This window comes from Monodelphis domestica, chromosome 2 (genome assembly GCF_027887165.1).
Source record: "Monodelphis domestica isolate mMonDom1 chromosome 2, mMonDom1.pri, whole genome shotgun sequence".
NCBI lineage: Eukaryota > Metazoa > Chordata > Mammalia > Didelphimorphia > Didelphidae > Monodelphis > Monodelphis domestica.
The window spans coordinates 302,391,137-302,416,647 of record NC_077228.1 but is presented as its reverse complement, the minus strand read 5'-3'; the positions used below and the strand labels follow the sequence as shown (position 1 = coordinate 302,416,647).

General features: G+C 35.7%; 1 protein-coding gene across 23 annotated transcripts in view; it reads right to left on the bottom strand.

The window, feature by feature from the left end:
• MLIP (muscular LMNA interacting protein) overlaps positions 1-25,511 on the bottom strand; it is a 394,551-nt gene that overhangs the window by 246,623 nt on the left and 122,417 nt on the right. For 2 of the 23 annotated variants that reach the window (XM_056818412.1, XM_056818415.1), the window contains exon 1: positions 6,274-7,243. The exons of the other annotated variants lie outside the window; for them this stretch is intronic. In XM_056818412.1, the coding sequence (XP_056674390.1) occupies positions 6,274-6,309 (36 nt within the window). In that variant the 5' untranslated portion in view covers positions 6,310-7,243. Of the gene's footprint in view, positions 1-6,273; positions 7,244-25,511 lie in introns of those variants that run through there. 23 annotated transcript variants of the gene reach the window in all.

Here is a 25,511-nt window from a genome sequence, read left to right as displayed (position 1 = left end):
TTTGATTTAATTTCTTTCTCTAGTTCATTTTAAAGATGAGGAAACTGAGGCAAATAGAGTTAAATGATTTTCCCAAGGTCACACAGATAGAGTCTGAGGTCAGATTTGAACTTGGAGAAAATAAATCTTTATGAGTCTTGACTAGACACTCTATCCACTCCGCCACCTAGTTACCAGAGAAGCTTATTATCAGTTGGTTGACTATTAAGTGATAAATTCTGTGTCCAGGGTGACCCACAAAACAAGCAAAAATATAAAATGTCTTACAATCCTGTATAAGCCTTTTCTGCATCTACTGTAAATGTGGTAGTGTTGGGAAAAAGGGGGAAATGTGCCAGGGATCAGAGTTTTTAGGTTGTTCATATAATTTAATATTATTCTTGGTATTCTAAATATAATTTTTCCATTGGCCAGTGAGATGAAGCTTTACTGGAAGAAGGCTTTTAAAGGAGTTAGTAGAGTAAGTTTCATTGTGACCTCAAAGCCAGTAAGAAATATGATTCATTTTAGGATTATAGATTTTGGGACCTTAGAAGTCATTGAAGCCAACCCTTTCATCTTACAGATGAGGAACTGAAGCTCAGAGAAATGCTTTTCTGAAAGACATTCAATACTTAGGCTAGAATTCAAATCTAGGTCCTCTGACTTCCAATCCAGAATGTTTTCTGTTATATCGTGTATTACAGTATTCAGGATCAGGATAAACAAAGAGACTCCTCAAAAATGTGACTACAGCTTAGGTGCCAAGATTCATTGCGAAGATGACAAAATTCTTCAAAGTATTTGACAAGATCTTACAAATTGAGTTAAATTATCCTTTGGCCTATAGTGATTTCATTGCAAAAGTGGGCACAATGAATATGATGGGAAATAGATTGAGAAATATCATTTGCACATAAGAAACTAAAGAAGTATTACAGCTTAGTCCAAAACTTCATTCCTGGATATCACAATTTTTAAGGTTCATCAGAAGTAACACCAAGCATCTTCACTCAAGAAAGAAAACTTACTATATTGTAATATATAGGAAACAATGGGTTGAAAACTTAACTGTCTCAAAATAAGCTATTTGTGTGTAGCAAATTGTTAAGTCAAAGGTCAAAATTAATATCTCACCACGGTGAAGAACAACACCAATTTAAAGTACAAATTCATTTGCAGATAGTACAAAAAGAGATACTGAAAGATTACAATTAGAATCACATCATTAAACAAGAGGGAGAAAGCATCCAAAAAAAGGTGAAAAAAGGCCCATAAAAATTTTGTCTTGAACAAATTAAACCAAACCATCACAGGAGCATTAATTGAAGAAACTCTAAAGAGGGCACTAGATTTGCATATATCCCAAGACTTCAGAAATGCATAGCTCTAACAATTTTCAGAACTGAGCTATGATGTAAAACTTAATCTGACCAGCTTTGCCCCAAATCACTTTTGTCTTAGGCTTAGGCTCTGATGAGCAGAATAGACTGAAATAAAAACAGGCTCTGCCCAATTTCAAAATGAAATATATTCTTCCTTCTAAACACCCATATACATGAGATTAGGTTCAAGAGGAAAGAGAATACCGATGTGAAATTATGTTATAGAAAGAATCTGGGCAGTCAGCCAAGTGGGTACCTAGTATAATGTTTCAGAAAACTCTAATGATGACTATGAAAATGACAGTGGCGTCAAGGATCTTCTATTTGGGTAAAACAGGATACATCCAGTTATGTAACTGATTCTACAGGAAGCCACATGAAGAAAAGTTTCCTTAGTTCATGGTTAGACATAATAAGATATAGTTGGGAATGTATTAAGTGCCTAATGGGAAGCTCTAAATGATAGAAGAAATATCAAGGTACAAAAGAAGCTTTCAGAGAGGAATCAGAGCCTACAAGAATGATGACATAAATTACAATCCACACCCTTTCTCAACCTATGTAATTCTTCTTCATATCCCTCCATCTCTAGGTACAGGGACTAAAGACTAGGAGCTTAGTTAGAGAGACTTGAGTTCAAGTCAAGCTTGAGACTGACTAGTTGTATGACCCTGGGCAAGTCAATGAACCTCTAGGCAACTTTGTAAGACCATTAGCTGCAAGGAAGATGTTGTTATAGAGGCTGGCACTAGAGAAAAAGTGCCAGACTGCCGGGGGAGGGGCCCCAGGAGTGAATTTCCTGAGGAGAGAAGAGTCTGGCTGGGAGAGCAATGAGGGTCTCTCTGTCTTGAGACATGGAAGAGAGAAGATGAATAAAGACTTTCTTCTGAGGGTTACCCATTTTTCCTGCTGGTAACTGGAAATCTTGCCCCTCAACACTTCCCAAATTGAAGGGACTTCTGAAGAGAAACCTGAGCAGACTTTACCTCAGCTCCGGTTGCCCAGGGGTGAGTCAACCTGACTTTCCCTCAAGGGGCTCAGGCTACCAAGGCCTGAGTTCCCCCAAAACTCAAGGAGGGAGGGAAAAAGGTTTAGAGACTGGGACCCCCTTTTCCCATTTTCCTATTCCTCTTCTTCCCTGCCCATTATTCCTTTTGTATTACCTGATTGAATTAATATTTAAAGTTATCTGTTCCCCAAGCTGAGTGTGAGTGAACGAATTGAGGGGAGACCGTTTGGTCTTGAGTAGTGGAGGGGGGACAAGAAAGACAAGAGCAAATTGAGGAGAGCAGAGTTGGCTAAGGAGGAAAGACAGAAGGGGGAAAATCTTCAAACTCCCTCTCTCTCTTTTCTCTCCGAGCCAATTCATTGCTTCTGCTATCTCCCTTGAACCCCACTTTGTGGAAGGGGAGTTCTCTTTTTTTCCCTCCTCCCCATACCTCGGGGTCTGAGCCTCCCCTCGCAGGATACATTCCCTTCTCTTCTATCTTTTTACTTTTTTAAAACAATGTTGACCTGCATTACCAGGAGTTTCCTCACTTGGGAGTTTCCAAATGAATATAATCATAAGTCTAGTTCCTATCCCTAATTTTTTTGGCAAAGTCATGGAGCACTAAAAACCTCAGGAGAATAAAATGGAAGATAAATATGATTGCTACCTTTAAATATGTCAAAGAATTTCATATGTACTATTAACCACAAAAGATCCCAGCAAAATTATTAAGTTGGTGGTATTATCTTCATTTGGCATCTAGAAACTAGAGAGGCTCTTATATGAGGGATATATTTTGAGTATTTAGGTATTTTTTTAACTTTATTTCATGAAAAACTAAAATTATTTATTATATTTCATTAAATATCACATTTTCCAAGTTTGCATTGAATTTACTGTCCTCTCTATCCCTACACACACACACACATCTCCAAATATTTTTACATTAAATTCATAGCACAAGGTCAGTTTTGAAAGCATCAGGTGCCTGGGCCATAGGATGCCACCTGTTTTCTCAGTGACCTTCATTAATCTTGGAGTCTCACCTCCATTTTCTAAAGAACACTTGCTACCCATAGTTACAGTCAGTAGTGAGTGGCAAAGTTAATTGAAACTGAGAGCTAACATTCCTCCTTTTCAGCAGCTCCTCACAGCTTAGAGAGAAAATTGCTTTAAGTAAGGTTTCATGCATATTTGTGAAAGTGCTATTGAGAGGGAAGACTTGCAAGTGACTGAAAAATGCAGTTTACCTGTAGCATTTCCTTTTGAGTTTCCAGTGTGGGGTTCAAGTACTTTTAGTCTATCTAAGAAGGACCAGGCAAATACCTTAATTCCAGGTAGGTACTTAATGCTCCCTTCTCTGCATATAGGTTTGAGATACATTGGGAGGACCAGGAATGCCAGAGCAAATAGGAAAAAGATAAATATTATAACCTATTCATTGGGAAAATCAATAACACTATATACAAGTTATATAGCAGAACAAATAGGAAAAATGTAGATATTGTAAGAAGACAGGGCAAGAAAAATGAAGAAGAGGAAGAGGAATGAGTATTAACTCCCTCCTCTCATCCCAAAGAGTAGTTAGCAATGCTTTAAGTTTACCCATGTTTTTATAGACTCTCTGAGTTTAAACAGATGTCAGGAGTTATATAATCCAACCTGCACCTTAATGAAAAACCTCTCAGCATTCAACATCCCTGGCAAGGCACCATTCAACCTATGGTTGAAGATCTCCAGGGAAAGGCAAGGCATAATCCCCAAGAGCGGGCTGTTTCAATTCAGGAGAGCTCTGGCAGGAAGGTTGGGCATCCTGTCTATCTGCCTCTCTTCAGCCTTCACCCATCACTTTCATATATGAAAGTGTTTTGCAAGGGCTAAGAAAAGTCTACTTGTTGAAACTTGTTGTGTTGTGTTAAAACTGAGGTCAGCCACATTTGCTGTTTTCTAGTGGGAATCTCTAAAAGTTGGATTGATAATTATTCAAAGAAAATATTTTTCTTTATTTTCTTCTGAAAGTGATATGTGTGGGGATAGGGTTTTAAATATATGAGGGAGAGAAATAGGCAATTACTATATTAGATTAACCTTTTATTAATTCTTTTTAAAAAGAAAAGTAAAAATTCAAAAGATGAACCAGAACACCTGAAAAAAAGTCCCTGAGAACTCTTTTTTGACCTAGTTCAAGGGAGCTATGAATTTAATTTTATAAGACAATATGCCTCTAGGTGGCTCAATGGATGGAACACCAGGTCTGTCTAGTCAGAAAAACATAATTCAAATCTGACTTCAGAAACTTCCTAGCTGTGTGATCCTGGGTAACTTATTTAACCTTGTTAGCTTAGCTCTTCCCCTTCTTTTTTAGAGTTGTTATTAAAACAGAAAATAAGGTTTAAAAAAAGAAAAGGAAAAAAAAAGAAGGCCTTACTAGCTAGTTAGAGGGGTCAGTCTGAATTAGGAAGACCTGGAGTTAAGTACCACCCCAAGGACTTAATGATTATGAAACTCTGGGCAAGTCACATAATCCTTCAGTACCCAGATGTCTCTTAAGACAATAATTCACTGATCTGCATCCTTCGAGGGAGATTCTTTACTGATTTACCCACGCCTAGAAACCACAAGTCTAGACCCTTCCACAAGAAAAAGAATTTAAGTAAAGAAGTCATTGAAAATTAAGGCTTGTCTAGTTCTTAAAAGTTGTCCTATTCTCCAAATCTCCAGGGTAAGATATTTTCCCCAAATCAACAAATAATTTTTTAATATTCAGAATCTTTAAAAATAAAAATAACATTTCAAAACCAAAATAACAATAAAATTGTCATTTATATGTCATTTTTAAATCCACAAAGAAATTTATATACATGAAGTAAATACTATATGTAGTATTATTCCTATTTTACAATTAAGAAAAACAATGTTCTGAGAGGTTAAGTGATTTGTCCATTATTTCACAGTTTGTAAGTGTCTGAGTTGGGATATAAACCCAGGTCTCCCTAACTCCCAGTCTATCAACTTTTCCATAATACACAAAGATTTGCAATTTGTTTCCATTACAGAAGACAGGCATATATAAATATATATGTGTATAAACATTTTTTTCAATCTAAATATTTTGTCCTGTGGGCAACTAAGTGGCACAGAGAACCTAGTCTAGAGTAAGGAAGACTCATTTTCCTGATTTTAAATCTGGCCACAGACATTTACTAGCTATTTGATTCTGGGCAAGTCCCTTGTCTCAGTTTCCTCATCTGTAAAATAAACTGAAGAAGGATATGGCCAACCACTCCAGTATTTTTTGCCAGCTAAATCCTAAATGAGGTTACCAAGAGACTGGAAAAAAAAATTTTAAATATTTTTCTTCAGTAAGAAAAACAATTATTTTCCAACAATAGCTATTTGATGCTAAACAACTCATTAAAACTCAATATGCCCTAAGCATCTCTCTAAAATTTAATTACTAAGTCATACACCAGTTGAAATCAGCTTTGGTAGAGAAAATTCCCACACTGGGAGTTCACCACACTGAATGAAATCACAAATCCTTCCCACATCCATGTATTATAGAGCCTAAGAATTTTTCTGCCTTCAAACTGATAGCTTTTTATCTTATCCTTTTTTGCCTGTTTTAGGTATATAAATCTTTGCTATGAATTTTACCAAACAATAAGACCATATGTAATATGTAAACTTGTCTATCCCTTTCTGGACTACCTTTTTTCTCTAATTGATATTATAGTCTAAATATAGGTAGCCTTAATTAAATGCTATTCACAGTCTTTGGGATCTGAAGGGAACAGTACTATTTAATTCATCATTACAAAAGGCTGACAAAAAGAAGATTTCTAATGGAAACATTTCAAAAATAACCTTGCAATCTTTTCAAAGTGAATCCCCCACCCGCATAAGAAATCTCATTACCTGTTCTGGGTTACGGAAGCCCCACAGACCGGTCATCTGGGGTTGGGGGGCTCTGAAGTGCTATGCATGCTGTACTGAATGCTGCTATATATGTGTGCTGATGGTTTTAGTCAGCATGTGACTGGGTAGGAAAAGGAGGGCACTGAAAAATTTGCAAGTTCTAGAGGTTCTAATGACATTCAGCTCAGTAGTCTGTGTGGGCCTAAAAGAATGCCATATACAAAGAATCATTGTCTGAGTGCATAGCTACAAAGATGTAACTCGAGGAAGATGAAATACCCTCTTTCTTGTGGAAGACATTTACTGAGGCTCAGAACTGTACAATTCCAATTTCTTCCATCAGCTTGCCCCCCCCAAAAAAATACAGCATGTTCTCCCTGTAGGAACTCAAATTTCACTGATGCTATTGAAAAATCATAATAGTTGCGTGTCCTTTATGATCTACAAAAGCAGAAGCAAGTAGCTGTGGTCAAATTCCTTTTCTAACCAATTTACCGGGTAGATGAGATGGGATTTCATGAAGCGTGCTCTATACTTCATAAGTGAATAGTATATCTCATTTGGCAAGAGACTATATCCCAACATAAAATGTGAATTTTCCCCAATTGGTTATTGTTAAGATTTCATTTCTCATCACTAACAAACAGGGTAGCATGGTACAGAAGAATATGTACTCCTCTGTTGTCCGTTGTCTTTCATTTTTCAAAGACCAATGAGTTAGGTAAGTCACTTAACTCGGTTTGCCTCAGTGCCTCATCTGAGAAGAAAATAGCAAACCACTCCAAGATCTTTGCCAAGAAAACCCCAAATGGGGTCATGAATAGTCAGACATGACTGAACAACAAGAAAGATCTTTAGAAAATCCATCTGGTCCTGAGGATGACTTTATACTCCTCTATTTGACATTCAAAGCCCTTCACAATCTCTTTCCCTTTCTGATTTTCTTACATCTTACCTCCCCCAACCTTACCCTACACTTTGTAATCCACTGGCTACCTCTATGTCCCTGCCAAAAAAAACCCTCATCTCTGGTGATTTTCACTGGCTGTCCCTCACACCTGCTCCCTTCTCCCTCCTGATCTCTGCCACCAAGTCTTTCTGACTTCCTTCAAGTCCTAGTCAAAACCTTACTGTTTTCAGGAAGCCTGTACTGACCCTCCTTAATTCTACTGCCTAAAATTATCTCCAATTTATCCTGAATATTGCATATTTGTACATATTGACTCCCCTAATAGGTTGGAAAAGGCAGGGACTGTCTTTTATCTTTCCATGTATCCTCAGTGCTAAGCACAGTATCTGACACAAAGGAGCTAATGAATAAATACTGAATAACTGGCCACTGACTCTTGAGTCATGGGACCTAGATTCAAATACTGCCTCTGATACTTGAGGCAGCTAGGTGGTTCAGTGAATAAAGTGCTAGTCTGGAGGCAGGAAGACCTGAGTTCAAGACATTTCCTAGCTGTATTACCCTGGGTAAATCACTTAGCCCATTTTGCTTCAATTTCCTCCTCTGTAAAATGAGCTGGAGAAGGAAATGACAAACCACTCCAGTATCTTTGCCAAGAAATCTCTGAATGGAGTCACGACAAGTTGGACATGACCTAACCACAGTAATCTGATATTTACTTGTGTGACTTCAATAAGTCAACTAGTTTATAGAAGCTTCATTTTCCTTTTCTGTTAAATGGAGAGTCTGGATTAAATGCCCATTAAATGTTCTTTCCATCTCTATGTTGATGGTCCTTTCAGTAATTTATTTTGGTTTTATACATGCCTCATTCCTGAAATGCAGATCCCCTCCTCACAAGGCAGAAGAGCCCTCCAGCTAGGCAATGGAGGTTAAGTGACTTGCCCAGGGTCACACAGCTAGGAAGGATGTGAGGCCAGATTTGAACCTAGGACTTTCTGTCTTTAGGCCTGGCTCTCAATCCTCTGAGTCACCCAGCTGCCCCTTCTTCTCCACTTTCTTAACCCTCAATTTTCTACTGTCCTGTTTCTAGACTTTCACTCTACTGAAACTATTCTAGAAAAACTGACAAGTGACATCCTAATTATCATATCCAATAACTTTTTCTTCCTTGACCCCTGATTTCTTGAAATTCTCTTTCCCTGCTTTCTGTGACATTACAACAATTTCGTCTCCTGCTTCTATATATATTCTTTCTTGGCTCTTTTTGCTACCTTTCCCTTTCTCTAATTATGAGCATAGCCAGAAGTTCAGCTCCTGGCCCTCTGCTCTTTAGTTTCAAAATTCAGAAATCTAATTCAGGCTCATGGTTTCATTGATCACCATTATTCTAATGGTTTCCAAGTCCTTTCCTCTTCCCTGAGCCACAAGTCTTCACATCCAACTGCTTCCTGGATATATCCTATACTTCTCTTCAATGTGTTCACCTCATACTCAGCAAATCTAAACTTCTACCCAAAAGTGTCCCCCACATCACCCCAGGCACATTGTCAAAATTCTGACCATTATTGCAATCATGTGAGCTAAAAACTCAATAACTTTTTGCTCACTTCTCTTTTTTATCATCAAACCCACTTTTCTCTGGAACTCTATCTCAGCCTTCTGTTTCTTCTATTTGCTTCTTTTTGTTGAGGCTGCATGACAAAATGCACAGATCTGATTTCTGATTTCTCAAGCCCCAAAACTGTGTAGGGACCCCATTTTACATTGTGTATAATACAGAAATGCATAATTAGACTTTCAGGGTCATAACTCAACAAATAAGAAAGCTATTGGTATTCAGAATTAGGAAAAGGGAGGAAGAAGAAATGGAAAAAGGTGAAAAAATATGTACACAATTGATGCACAAAGTAAACATGAGGGTTTGGGAAATACATTAAATCCTCAGGCTACCATTTCTTTTGCCTTCCTCTCTCCATCTATCATTTTTTACTCCCCTTTGTTTTCTGGTAATCAGGTAATTGAGGGAATATGGTTTAGGATTTTCCCATTCCACATGAACACTATATAATATCTTATATTGAGAAATAGGGAAATAGATATCCAGACCCTTAACATTTGTTTTTGGTCATCATATGTTCAAGGGCTTTAGAAGATAGAAATCAGATCTATGAATTGAATCATTATCAAGGTTTGGAATTTCCCAGAATCCTGTTTCTTTTATGTGTGAATTATATTCATTAAATTAATTTCTAAAAAAATAGTAGGTAGACAAAAATATTTCAAAAATAACACACAGATTTATTCTAAAAACCATTTTCCAACAGATACATGATTGTAGGATTTGGAAAAGAATTGCAAATACATGATTATATGAGAATATGTTCAGAATCACCAACAGTAAAATAAATGCAAATTAAAACAATTGAAGTCCCACTTAACCTTTTGAAAATCAGAAAAGATGACCAAAAAATAAAGTTAGTTCATGTTGGAGTAGCTGTGGGAAGATACACAATAATATATTGCTGGTGGAACTGTGAATTAGTGTTACCATTCTGGATATAAATCTGGTATCATGTAAGAGCTGGAAACTAAGTGGGTGGCCTTCAATTGTAAAATGGTTGAATAATTGGTATATGAATGTAGCACAATACTATTGTCAGGCAGACAGAGAACAAGTATTTATCGTGCTGTAAGAAATGAAGGGAAAGATGTTTCCGAGACATAGAAAGGCCTGTATAAGTTGATACGGTGTGAAAAAAAAAGAATTCAATATGGAAAAATGAAAAACCATGACCTGTAATCTCTGTTATCAGAGATGGATCTCTTGAGTTAAAGAATTCCAAGCTATAAAAGGGATAAAGCCAATCAAATAAATCTAGCACGAATATGGTAGACCTCTGTGAGGGGAGAGAAACCACCAGATTGCCTAAACAGGAGTGAACTGTTCATGGTCAGAAATGGAACAGAGCAGAGTTTCATTAGTAGCTTTGTACTTACGCTTATGCCTCAAGCTGTACTTTTAGACTAGGCAAGCTAGGGAGATTTGTCATCATCATTAGCATCATCACTATGATTATGAAAGATGTTAAGAACTCTGTCCTACTCAATGATCAATCATGACTCCAGAGAATGGATAAAGAAGAATACTGCCTACTCTATGACAAAAAGGTGATAGTGCTTAATAAGTAACACATTGCTGTATGTGATCAGTATGGTCATTTAATTTTCTCAAGTGTGCTTATGTGATACAGCATTTCCTTATTTCTTTATCTGTGTCCCTCACCCTGCCCATTGGATTGGGGGAGGTAGGGAAATCCTTGATAATAATTTATTTTAAAAAAGAAAGAAAAGTTACTAAACTATCCATATCTTTTCACTCAACGATCTTAGTAAGGGATATAAAATATCAAGAAGATCAAAAACAGAAATAGAGATCCACCATAAGTCAAAGTATTCAGAGTAATACTTGTTACAGTGAAGACCTAGAAACAAAGTAGATGCCCATCAATTAGAGAACAGCTGAAAATGAAACATGAAGAGTTCAGAAATACAGCAAGCAGAGTGATGTGAGAAGAACTAAAATAACAATATAAATAATCATTATAATAATGTAAACAAAAAGGAAGACCTCTCGGAATATGCACCTAAAAACATCACTGTTTTTAGGTGACATTGCATGTACAGTTTAGTGATCTGGGGCATAGTTCCAATTTGTTTTCCAGGATTATTAAAAAAAAAACTTTCAGTTCTATCGACAGCAAATCGGTGTACCTTAATAATTACTGTTTTTCTCTTTTGTCATCTTTGTAAATCTGATGGAGTTAGAAATGGAACCTAAAAGTTTCTGTAATTTGCATTTGTCTAGATATTAGTGATTTGAAGTATTTTTTCTTATACTTGTGGATAGTTTTCATTCATTCATTTGAGAGTCTCACATTTATATCCTTTAACTGCTTATATTTTGATAAATGGCTCTCATACTAATATATTTATATGCCTTATATATCTTGGATATTAATTATCTTTATCAGAGAAAAATCCTCTGAAAATTTTCCCAATTAATTGTCCTCTTTATCATTCTAACTGCAATTACTTTGCCATATAGAACTTTAAAATTTTATATAATCAAAATTGTCCATTTTCTTTTTTATGATTATCTCTATCCCCTGTTCAGTTAAGAATTTTCCTCCAGCCAAACTCTGAGCACTTGAAAGACCAGTAACAGTCTTAGAGAAGAGATGGTGAGAAAAACTTCCCTCTTCATAGCCAAGAAGTGGAAGATGCTTAGAATAGAATGGTGTCCAATGCAGACACTTACTGGACTTTTGGATTTTGGATTATTCTTCTTTATTAAAAGATAAGACTTCAGGGAGAGGAGTATTTGCAGAAAACTGTTGTATAAAAATAGAAGACAGAAATAAACTTCATTTAAAAATATATAAGTAAACATACAAAATACAAGGGGCAAGACTGAAAAAGTTGAACACTTCTATGTATATAACCAGCCATAACATATTAATAAAAACAAATTCACAAAGGTATCACAAACTTTTATAGTCTTTTCAAATTTACTTTCCTCTCAACAATACAGTTAAACGACCACTCCAGGCACAATATTTCTTTTTTGCAACTGAGAGAACTGATTTTCAAAGAGGTGAGATTACTTTTCTAGGGTTATATAACTAGTAAAAATCAAGATTATGATTCAAATCAATATGTCCCTAAAGTCAACTCCAACCATAGCTAATTGTTCAATTTTTCACTGTGAGTGTTTACACCTCAGAAACTAGTAAAAGCTACAAAGCAGGGCAAGTCACTTAACCTCCATTGCCTAGCCCTTATCCCTTTTTCTAAGCCTCAAAACAACGCTTATTATTCATTCCAAGATTGAAAGTAAGGGTTTAAAGAAAAAGAGATCCAAAAAGAGGTCCAATGTTCTTCTTAGTACATCATTCTGATAACCCATTCTGAAACCCCAGATTTTTTGGCTCTCAGCAGTGTTTCTCCCATTACTCCACCCATCCTCCAGCATACCAAGGACCCGCCTGACCTAAGGAATGCAAATGGATCTAAGGAATGTTATGAGTGGAAAAGTCCTGACACATCCACTCATGCTCCCTTTTAGTAAACACAGAGAAAATGAGACCTTTATCATCATGCTAAGGTCTTATGCAAAACCAATTTTCTTCTGCATCGAAACTACTTTTAGTATAAGTCTTTCAAGAGAAAAGACCAAGTCTTTTTCACCATGTTAAAGATATTACTATATCAGCCACATCCAAGCAGTCAGCAAATACTTTCTCTAAAGTAGAGTTTAAGTGGGAGAAAGTTTATCATTTCTATTTGATGTACAAGAACACTGTGTTTTGATGAAAGGCTCTGTAATAGGAAGCTTACTATTTCCCATTAGACTGAGAAAACAAACTCATTATTATTAGAATTTTATCCTGTGTACATTTTCCCCATTTCTTTTATAGCAAGGTCCCAGATCTTTTTTTTTAAACTCTTGCCTTCCATCTTATAATTAATACTGTGTATTGGTTCCATGGCAAATGAGCCATAAGGGCTAGGCAATGTGGGTTGAATGACTTGCCTGAAGCCAAATTTGAACCCAAGATCTCCTGTCTCTAGTCCTGGCTTTCCATTCATTGAGCCACCTAGCTTTGCCTATCTCAGATCATTTTTACAGATCCCTGATCCTAATTGAGTTATAGAGGCAACTAGGTGACTCAATTCAGTTCAATTATGACCTCAGCCACTTAGTAGCTATGTGACCTTGGGGAAGTTATTAATCTTTGCCTGTCTCAATTTATAATAAAATGGGATTGTAATGTCATCTATATCCCCTGGGTTATTGAAAGGATCAAATGAAATAACCATAAAGCATTTAGCATGGTACCTAATGCAGAGTAAGCACTATATAAACATTAGCTATTATTATTACAGTTTATAGCATATAAGTGTTTAACAAATGCTTCCTTGGAGAACTTATTCTATCCCTCTGTTGAATCCAACACATATACCTTATTTACCTACTGTCTACAAGTAGTTTGAACCTAAGGTCAGTGATTCCAAGAGTTATGCTTTATTTCTTTTTTTTTCCCCACTGCTAGATTGGGAATAAGGGGAAACAACTCTAAATACTGTCAGACACAGTCAAAAAAAAAAACAATAAATTTTTTGTTATTCAAAAATCCCCTAGAAGGGACAGTTTAATTGGAGGGGTGATGGAAGGGAAAATAGAGGTTTCATTGAGAAATGACAATGTAAAATATAAGAATCAAACATTTATTTAAATTAACCTTAGATTTTTTTATGTACCATTAAAAGTCAGTCTATTATAGTCCAGGTGGTTGGCTGCCTCACATTCTCCGCATATCCTCCTACCCCATTTCCCAGAATATATTTTATGGTAATTCAGTAACTTTAAGAAAATTTCACATCTGTTTTCTTTCACATAACCCATTTATTCAATTTTCTGACTTGAGAGGGTGGTACTGGGGGGGGGACCAGGAAATCAGGGAGATCAACGAACCCAACAAAGCTTATTTCTACCATGTCTAGAAGCAGTCACCTAGAATGGAGCTTCCATTGGTAATTCCCGACTCTTGTACCTTCAGCAATGTTTTTGTCTGGGTGTTGTTTTCATCAACTCACTGAACCTGATGGCCTTGTCATGAAGTCACATTTCAAAAGTGACAAACTACTGTGATCATGTGCATATGGCCTAGTTACCAAGGAAACCTTTTTTTTTTTTTTAACGAGAAACAAATTTTATTTGGGAAGTTGTTACAGAAAAGAAACCGATACGTAGTTTCTGGACATATATAATTTGGCTTGGGATACACTTATTGTATATTGGAAGGCAAAGAGGAACTTATTATCTGTTGAACTTCCATAGGCATGACCAAAATTTCTAAGTACCCTGCATAAATTCCTCTCTTACTATAAGACAGAAATTAAACACATTGCACAAAGGACACCTTCCCAATTTCTAGGCTTAAATTATTCAACAGTAAATTGGGCCATATGAAGCAAACAGATGTCCACCGGCACTTTTATGGTCCTCCTTAAAGGGTTCCACCATTCTTTCCTTAAAGTTCCTCAGTAGGCTTACACAGGAAGGTATTCTAATGCCACTTGAGGAAAATGATCTCATTGAGCTTTATATTACCAGGATGCCCATCAATTGGGAAAATGGCTGAATGAGTTATGGTATAATTATGATTTTAAAGGGTCTTAATTAGTTGGGCTTAGGGTGATCAAGAAAAAAGGAAAACAACCTACATATTCTGAAATATCTATGGCAGATCTCTTTGTTGTAGCAAAGAATTAGAAATTGAAGGGATACCCATCAGTTGAAGAACAACTAAACACATTGTAGGATAAGATTGTGATGGAATATGAGCTATGCTATAAGAAATGACAAACAGGTAAATTTTGGAAAAACATGGAAAGACTTACATACAGTTATGAAGAATAAAACAAGCAGACCCAAGAGAACATTATAAGCAGCAACAAATATTGTTTGAAGAATAACTTGTGACTGCCTCCAGAGAAAGAATTGATAGAAGTGAGACACACATACACACATATGTTTTTGTCAAAATGATGGCTTCTCTAATGGGAGGAAGTAAGAGAGGGAGGGAGTTAACTGAGTATTTTACTGTGATAAATACAAATGAAGAAATCTTTTAAAAACCTATAGTAGGTACTTAAGAAATAGACATTTACTTCATAAAATCTCATCAAATTAAAAAATACATAGTTGACAAAAATCATGAGCTAAAACAAGAAGCCAGGGTTTCTATCACAGTTCCCATCTCTGAATATAATTACCATTTCAGTGAATAAAATGACCACATAGACACACAAACCAAACTTGAGGGGTGAGAATACTCTCCTCTACCCCCATTATCACTGTCTTTCCCTTTAAATTCCTTTTTGTCTTTACTAGGCAGGTAGATGAAACAAGGGGTACCATTCTAAACCTGGAGTCAGAGACACATTTTCAATCCATCTTAAATATTTACTTTGTGACCCAGCAAGTTATTTAAATGTGTCCTCTCTCAGTTTCTTCATGTGTAAAATGTAATAACACTGACCTCCAGCAATCATTTGAGGCTCAAATAAGATCATATTTATAAAGGCCTTATAAATTTTGTCATCATTGTTCAATCATTTTTTCTGTTTTGTCATCATCTTTGTGTTCCCTTTTAAGTTTCATTTGATTTTTTGTGTTTTGTGTTTTTTGTTGTTGCTTTTTTTTTTGTAAACTGGTGTAGTTTGCCATTCCTTCTTCAGCTCATTTTACAGATGCTAAAACTGAGGTAAGTCAGGTTAAGCAGCTTGCACTTAAGTTCTATATAAATGCTAAATATCATTGTTGTTGTTTTGTGTACACTTTGTATTTCTTTTTTGTGTCCCATCTGCCAGAATCCCATATGCCAATAAAATATAAGCTCCTTAAGGGAAGGGATTTTCTTATTTCTGAGCTTGTATCTCAGGTACCAGCACAGTAGCTTACACAAAGCAGATGCTTTAGAATTACTTGCCAAATTATCTAAGGTAGAAATATAACTATTTATGGTCAGAGAACAACTCACTCTCCCTAAAACGTGAGTCTGGAAGAATTACATTGATTCTCTCTATTGGTTTCAGGAACATAATCATTAAATTAGTTAAAGGTTGCTGTTCTTGAAGATCTTAACCCCAGGGTTGGTGTAGTGGAAATCACATTAAAATGAGAGCCCTACATTTCCCATTCCAGACCTATCTAGATATAGGATCTGGAAAAGTTATTTAATCTCTCTGGTGCCCTAGTAGCTTCTTCATCTATACAATAATTATATAAGAGAGATGTATTTAAGAACTGGATTACATCAGCTCTAGGTTCCCTTCTAGATTTAACATTTTGTGACTCTGGATAGAAAAGGCAGGGACTGCTTTTCATTTCTCTTAGAAATGCTAGCAGCTAGCACAGTGCTCCATATATTGACATTTATTGAAAATAATAATAACAAAAGCAATATCGATAACTCATAATTTTGATGAACAATTATTTATTAAGTGAAGAGAAGGAAAAGAGGGGGGAGGAAGAAGAAAAATGGAGAAATAGTAGTAGTGGTGGTGGTGATGGTAGTAGTAATAGAGGCTATAGTAATAGTAGTAGTAGTAGTAGTAACACCAAAATTTACAAAGTGCTTTACAAATATTAACCAATTTTATCCAAACAATAATACTGGAAGGCAAATGCTATTATTATCTCCATTTTATGGATGAAAAATGGAGACAAGCAAAGCTTGTTTGGTATAGTGCACAAATTTGGTAGATGAGGGGAGAGGGAGCCTCGAATACTTAAGAGCTGTGTGACCGTGAGTAAGATAATAAATCATTATTACTTAGATAATTGGATTATGTCTTAGCTACTTTCTATCTCTAAATTCTATAAATGGATGAATGAAAATGAAATACACTACACTGGTGAAACATGAATGTAAAGTTTGTATACCTTAGAAGCTAACTTTCAGGATTTCAAAATAGGACTACCAGTTACAAATCAGAAAAGACCATCATTCCACATGGGTTGGAATAAACAAATAAACCAAAAAAAAAAAAGAAATATATATATATATATATATATATATATATATATATATATGTGGCTATTTCAATATAAATCTAGCTGCTACTAATGTGAAAGGTATATCTTTCTGTTCCTTTCCTGGGACTCAGGCCAAGCTGTTCCTAGGCCTATGAGCTTTGATTTACATTGAAATGGTCAATCATTGGCCCTTGAGGAAGTATGACCCAATGGAAGCAAGATTTTCCATTACAATTCAGTCTGATAGCCTCAGCATACATCATTTCAAAAATGAAGAAAGACTAATTAATTGAATGAAGAGGACAGGGGAGCCACTTCAGGAATTCACTTTCTGAAACTGAGACTCATTCTATTATTAATCCTCTCTCATGGGTACTTAGTGCCAGATTTTAGTCAAGTCATATTAGGAAAAGTAACCTGGTTGACAAATTACCAGCGTTTCATTTCCCTTAAATTTCCCTTCAGAATACTATTTTCCTATAACATTCAAAAGCCTAGTATAATCCATTGTCATTTTGCTGAATTAAAAAAATAATACTTAAAATATGAAAAGTAAAGAAACTCAAAACAGAACACCTAAAAAATAATGAAGCATATACCAAGATACTAAGATATAGTTAAGACTGTTCACCAAAAAAATCACCATTAATATTTGTATTCACTTTCATTTTTAAAGAATTTTTTTAAAATGATGTTAGTTCACATTTAGTTATTATTTTAAGCTTCAGAGCACTTTCCCATATTTCATTTGATTAAAAACTCTGAGGTATGTATCATTATTTTTCTCCATTTTATATATGAGAAAACTGAGACACATAGATAATTAAATGAGTTGTCCCTTATGTGTCTGATGCTCAAGTTAAACCAAAGTCTCCCTGATTTCAGCTCTGAAATTCTACTCCCATGCTTTGTGGTCTTTCTATCACCAATAAGTGACCCAGAATCATGACAGACCACAGGACTGCCAAATCAAGCAATCCCTAGGCATCTTTGGCCATTGGTCAAGTCAATCTACCAATCGGGCCAGTGGCCAGCATCCTTGGCTACACACAAATGTTCTTGATTACTTTGTCTATGGTTGTTTTTTCCAAGTATTGAAGGGAGAGTCTAGAATGTCATAGAGATTTCCCATTATGTTAGGTATCATTCATCCATGATCTTAGAGTCAATTCCTCTTTCTCTACCCCAAAAATCAAATTCATAATCAAATATTTCTTCTACTTTGCTTTTCTGGGGGGGGGAGATGGAGATAATCATACTTGTACTATATATTTTAGAAGATTTCTATGAGAATCAAATGAAAGAATGCATATGAAGAGCTTTGAGAATATTCAAGTCCTAGCTCCATTTTAGTGGTAGAGGATGTTCAATCTAGAGTCATAAACTAATGAGATCAGACCCTGCTCCTCCCCAATATTCTTACTAATTGCTATACCATAGATACATCATTTAATCTCAAGTCTCAGTTTTCTTATTTGTAAAATGAAGAATATACCATAGCTCCTACCTGAAAGAGCTATTGGTAGCCTCAAGTGAGATGGTCTATATTAAGAACCTTTATATAAACTTTAAAGCATTTATTAAATATTAATTATTATTATGTCACCTCTCCCTCAAATATGCCCCTTTATTTTCCCTCCAGAGCCACCACTTAAGTCCAAATCATCATTTCTAAATCATTACAACAGTGACCTAGCAAGACTCTCAGAAATCTAATCTTCTTTGGCCTCCATTACATTCTATTCTCAATAACCAAAATAATTTTCCCTAATTGTTTTCATGTGAAACTTCAGCTCAGGAGCTCATAGAAATCATAGTCTTTAGAGGCAGAAGTGACCTAAGATATCTTCTTGTCTAATCCACTCAGACTACAAAAAAGTAACTAAGACCATGAGAACAGAAGCAATTCTATTAATAGTCAGACTAACTCCATAACCAGAGGGCTTGCCTTCAAAATGTTTTACAAGCCACCATTTCTCCCCTATTCTTTTTTACTTTAATTTCATTTTATTTTTAATGATACAATTCTACTTTCTCACTTACATTTTATTGCTAAGTTAATAATATTTATTTCTAATATTTAAACAGTAACATTTTAATATTAATATAACAATAAACAAAAACAACAAAAAAACAACAAAATTTTTTTTCCTTGACTACTTTGTTTAAACTTTATTTTCATGTACAACTTCAGATTATATAAAACATAGAAAATGGCATATTTTAAAGGCACATTAAGTAGAAAGAACCGAGCTATTCTAAAATCACATTTGTTTGAACACTAATCATCTAATTCAGTTTCTAGGCTTTTCCCCACCCCCAGCATTTCCCCATCACCACCATCACCCCCAATATACAAAATTGTACAACTTGCTCTTTTTAAGGAACTGTTACTGTGAATTAGTTTAGTGATCCCCATCCAGGCAGTTTTAATCACTATGCAGCTTTAATCTAGAGCACTATGTGTTTAGTGTAAGTGCACAAGCAAACAGGAACTTGGGTGTCAAAAATCTCTTCATTCAGCTAATACTGGGAATCATTATCCCACATGGGGGAATTGGGCATGTCCACCAGGGCATGTGTGCCTATGCGGAGCAGCGATTGTGTAGCACAGGAGTTGGTGTTCACGAGGCATCTTAGATCTTTCCACTACTATTAATTCCACTATTAATTAATACTATTAAGCTAAAAATAGTTTTGAGTTACCATTTATCTTTATTTTTATATATGACATGTGGTATAACATTAATATTATACATATTTATTATAAATATGTAATAAATTATAACAAATATGCTTATCCAAGAGAAAGAAATTCTCACATTAGCTATGTCCAAAAATCTAATTCTCATTCTCCCTACTTATTCTTAATAATTTCATACCTTTTTATTGTCCTTCACTGCAATTGAAATGAAATGAAATATTCCTATTTAATGGTCTTCCTCCTCCTCTGAAATCTAGCTAAATTCCTCTCCTTTTCATCTCTGGAATAAGTCTTGAATTGTCCTGCTATATATATATACAGTCTTCCATTTTCTCTGAAATTTAGCCAAAATCATCATTTTGTCACTTTTGACATGATGTACTACAAGTCTTTTTTCTTCCTTTGAAACTTGGCTTGAAATTTTTCTTCACTCAGACATCATTCCTACTGAATGCCACCCATTGTTATCACTCTTTGCAAGAATTGCCAGAGAAAGACAACCAAGATGGCTATGGAACATCCATTTAGAAACATCCAGTAGACATTTGTAGATATGAAACTAGACCTCAGAGCAGAGACTGAAGGTAAATAGAGAAATCTTTGAGTCATTTCAAGAGATATGATCATTGAACCCATAGAAACAAATAGAAATAGTACTATTTGAAAATAATCTGTGTGTTTTCAACAGCTAAGTGAGTCCTCAATACTAGAGTGGGAACAGTGCATGAGCCATGCCAAAGGAAGCCTTTAGTAGAGGACTCAAGGGTATAATTTCAGAAGGAGAATTATTTAGTCTCCTGAGTGATAGCAGGAGAAAGTTATCCCAGGAGCAACAATACCATCTGGGGAACCTTCTGTTAAGGGATTGCCTGAACCACTTTTTATCTACTCTTTAATGCCTGCATTAGCACAAGTAAGGAAAATGAGAATTAAAAATAACCTAGCTCAAAATTCAATTTTATTTTTTTGAACAAGATATTTTAAGATTGGCATTGGTGGGTGAGGGAAGATAATGGACCTGTGAGATGATGGATGTAAGAAATTCCCTATGAGCAAACTCTCTCTCTTAATGAACATCAGCAACTGCTTCTTAATTAGAGTTGCCTCAGGCACATAGGAGTTAAGCGATTTGCCCAGGGTAGCACGATCAGTATGTGTCAGTGGCAAGATTTAAACCAGGCCCCCTGACTCCAGAGCCAAATCTCTATCCCCAATGCCTGTCAAATTTAGTATTGGAGTATTTTATTAAAATAGTGCCAGTAATAAATAATGATTAATGAAAGAAGACAGGAATTAATTGTAGTGGTAAGTGTACAAAGATGATTCTGAAAGTAGAAATTTTTCTTAAACCAAGGATTGACAGATCAGGCAGTTCAAAGAAAATATCTGAAATAAGTGCAATACTGGGGCAATTTGGATTTGGTTCAGAGACAGTTTTGATGTAGTCTTGTTCATTTTAATTCAACAAACCAGGGTTCAATGTAATTCCTTGATTCAAAATGAGTTACTTATGCTGAACTACAAACTCTTTCCCCGTTATATTCCTGGAAGAGCAACAAAATTTAAGAGGGAGTGTCTTGCTTAGAATTATTCTTCCTAGCACCTTCCTGAAATGGGACCATCCTAGAAACAAAGCTCCTGATGGGCAACCTCTAGTGATAAGTCCTTGTCTGACTATTGTCAGGGTGGGAAGACAAGATTATATTGATATGATGCGCACTATATTTTCCTAGTGAGAATATCTGAATTGAGAAAGTCATTCTTTCCTGTGACCTGAGGATTCAAAATCAAAGCAGGAATAGAGGTAGGGATCAAAGAATTTCAGAACTGGAAAGGGACTTAGCAACCAAGGCGTCCAACCTTATGGCTGAAAAGGAATTTAATCCACCATCCATATCAAGTAGTCATCCAACCCTTGCTAAAAGACTTCCATTTAAGGAGAACCCACTATCTCCCAAGGTGTCCCAGTCTACTCTGAACAGCTTGAATTATTAGGAAGGTTGGCCCTGCCTGAAACCTCAATTTCCATTTTTGTAGATTCTACCCAAGGTTCCTAGTCTTTCCCTTTTTAACCAAGCAGAACAAGTCCAGTTCTCTTATAATATGACAGCCCTTCAAATACTTGAAGTCTTATATCCCACAGACCCTTATCTTCTCCAAAGCCTCAAAGCTCCTTCAGTTGATTCTCGTATGTCATGGACTCAAACTCTTCATCATCATGACAGAATTGCTTTGAATGCTGTACATCAGTGTCCTTAAAGTGTACCTGTGTATAAGTATTTTTAAATAAAGTCTTCCAAAATTGAAAATGATTCTCAAGAGACAAGTATCTCATCCTTTTTGTGAGAATCAAATGAAATAATCATTTTAAAGCACTTAGTACAGTTCCAGACACATAGTAAATTTTATATAAATGTTGCTTGTAATTTTAGTAGTAGTAACTGAAGCAATATTTTTATGATTATCAATCATAAATTGAAATTTCTCTGCATAAGAATTTAGTATTGCCATCAATACTTGAGAAAGCAGATCACATCCCTAGCTCGATCAAATAGAATTTAGCAGACATCAAACTTAAGCTCCAATGATGAACTGGTTAATGAAAAGAGAACTTCTGGCTCAGCTTTATTACCTCTATTTACTTAAGATGAGCATGTCAAGTAACTAGGTATACCTCCAGTGTTAGTCTGCAAAGTTCAGCTTTATCCCTGGTGTTTATTGACTAGTTTATTAAATTTTACCTGACATAGGTCTTCTCCTTCAGCTATTTCTTCTCTACTGTGTAAGTTTTTACCTTTCCCTTCTATCTTCTGCCAACATATCATCCTGCCTTATAATTAAAAACTATGTAAAGTTGTTGAAAAGGATGTTCAGAGCCCACTGGTTTTTGTATAGCATATAAAAACTAGCTTTGAAGTCTAGACTACAAGCATATAATAAGTCAATTATCAAAATGCCTCTGTGTTGATAAGTATAATTGGAAGCAGTACTTATCAAAATACATCATTGGGAATTTTTTATGCTATCCCATTAGGAAAGAAAAAATTAGTTAAAATACAAGATTGTATATTTTTCTCTTTTGGAATTCTTCTTGTTAGATTCCCCCATATCAATTTTGTGCTCAGGAACCTAGAGAGGCTAATAGAGATCATAGAATTTAAAGTCAGAAGGGACCTAAGACGTCTAATCCAACCAAATTCTGTCAATCAGTGTGCTATGTAATCCTCCCAGTATTTGCAAATTTAATACACATATGAATGTTGTTGTTCAGTTGTTTTCAATCATGTCCAACTCTTCATGATCCCTTTTTGGATTTTTCTTGACAAAGATACCAGAGTAGTTTGCAAGTTCCTTCCCCAGCTCATTTTACAGATGAGGAAACTGAGAAAAACAGTTAAGCAATTTGCCCTGGGTTAAACAGCTAGTAAGTAACATATGATAAAAAAAAAAACAAACAATTTAAGTAATTTAAGGTTAAGCATAACCCTCCAGGACATTCAACTAGAGACTTTACCCTACTTTGACACTAGTGGCATTTATTTTTTAGCACCAGCCTTTCAACCAGTTCCATATTATCACCTAGTCTATATCTGTCCATCATGTCCACCCAGGTACTTTTTAAAATTAAGGAAAATATGTCTATAATAGTCCCCTGGACAACTAGTGTTGGAATACTATTGAAACAAAAAATATGGATATTTTGGCTTAACTTGTTCTTAGAGAAGCCCTTCTGGCTCACTGTATCAATGGTCTCCTTCCTTAACTATTCCCTAAACATCTCTTTCTGCTCTAGAATTTTCTGAGGAATCAAAGTCAAATTCACTGGCTTATCAGTTGTAGATGGCATTCTCTTCTCTTTTTTTCCCTCCAAAATTAGAACATTTGCCCTTCTTTTATTCTGTGCTGCTTCTGCTGTTCTCTGTGATCTTTCAAAGATCACAAATAATGGGCTTGTGATGACATTCATCAGTCCCTTCCTTATCTAAGAATTTAGTTCATATGAACCAGGTGACTTGAAATTATCAAGGACAGCTAGATCCTCTTAACTTTTTCTTTATACCTATCTTGGTTAACAACTCCCTCATAGTCATTTTTGTTCTCATTTTCAAAACAAAAGTCATTCTCCTCAGTAGAGAAAACACAAATAAAACCAGAATGGAGCAACTCAGCTTCCTCTCTTTTGTTAATTGTCATTACTCTTTCCGCCTAAGCCAATGGTCTGATGCCTTCTGAAAAGAACTGGGAGGAAAAACACTTTTTGTTGCCCTTGATTTTCCCTGCCAACCTCAGCTAGTTCTAAGTTTTAATATTCCTGACATTATTTTACAGGTCTAAAGTATGCTATTATATTCAGCTTCTGTTAGATGTCCTTGCTTCCCTATTCTTTTTTTAATCTGCATTAGTTTGTTAGTTTCCTGAACATACACATCAGTCTATTCATAGGACTCAAAATTTTTCTCCTCACTGAAATTGCTTTCCTTTGTATCTTCAGAATTTAATTCTTGAATTATCCATCCCTACTGGGCTGACTTCCCTTGTAGAATTTTAATCCTTGGGAGCCTACCTTGTCTTCCTCTGAACTCTTTGAAATCTGCTTTCAAAATCTGAGTGCATGTTGAGACAGTCGTTGCTTTTTTCTCTACTATATCATAAGCCTAGGAGGAAGCAATCACTTCTTCCCAATGGCCCATCATTTCCACCCTATAGCACCCAATTATTCTCTTAGTGATAATTTGATTCAGAAAGGTATCCAGTGTTTACCTGACAACTTGTACTATCCTACCTCACAGTATTGGGAAGAAATTTATTTTATACAACAAACCAGAAAAGTGGGTGGTCAGTGATAGAGGAATGAATAAACTGAACCATAAGAATATGACAGACAGATAAAGTGATTGTTCAAGACATTGTGCTAGGTTTTGAGGTTATAAATTCAGTCAAAGGTCAATATCATACCTGCCTTCAAGGAATATTCATTTAATGAGGGAAGACTTGATAAAGGAGAGCTAGAAAAAGCAGAGGAGATAAATTGCTTTGTGTCCTGCCCTACAACAAGCCCCAAAGTGCAGGCGAGGCATGTGTCTGTCATCAGAGAGAAGGGACCCAGGAGTGAAGGAGACATAGGGAGGATTTGTGATAGTTCATGCTGAAAAGCCATGACTTAGCAAACTGGGAAATAGAAGGAACCCCAACAGCCATGTAGTACAATCTCTTCTTTTTACAAATGGCCCTCCCCAAAGCCCACTGAGATCAAGTGGCTTGCCATGGGTCCAAAGTAGTATGTGGAAGAGGGAGGATTTGAACATAGTTTCTGATTCCTTAAAAAATGGTGAATGTGAGGAAACCAGAGAAACTTCAAAAGACTCAGGACTAAAACTGAATGAAATAAACAGAACCAAGAGAATAATTTATATGATGATCAAAATACTGAAAAACATACAATTCTAGATATACTTTCTAACCTATAATGTAAGGGGTATCCCTGTGTCTGAGAAGAGGTGTTAAACTATAGAAGATAAATGAAACATACATTTTCAGATATGAGCAATCTGAAGATCTGTTTTGTTTGGCTGGACTTCATAAAACAAAACAGAGTTCTATTGGGAGGGGAGAGTTGGTAGGGGGTGACAATGATATATTTAAAAGGAAAGTTGCAGGAATTGACTTTTTTTTAAATATAGTGCTTTATAATACTATATAAACAAAGAACCATTTTAGGATGAGGCCAACTGTCTCAGGTCTGCCAATGAATTGGTAGCTGAATAGATCATCAGAGAGCAATGGTTTCAGAAGAAGCAGAAATGATTGGTTTGGCATGTTGACCCAGTGGCTAATATATGAGAAATAAACTCAAAGGGCTTCTGCCTGCTTAGGTCATATTATGAGGTAGGGGTAGAGGAGGAGGGCTATTGGCAAGAGATGAGGGATAGGTGGGTCAGAAGAGATAGACAATGAGAATATTAGGAGGAGCCTTCTACCACCACTGAGAGAATAGATTCACAGATTATTCAAGAGTA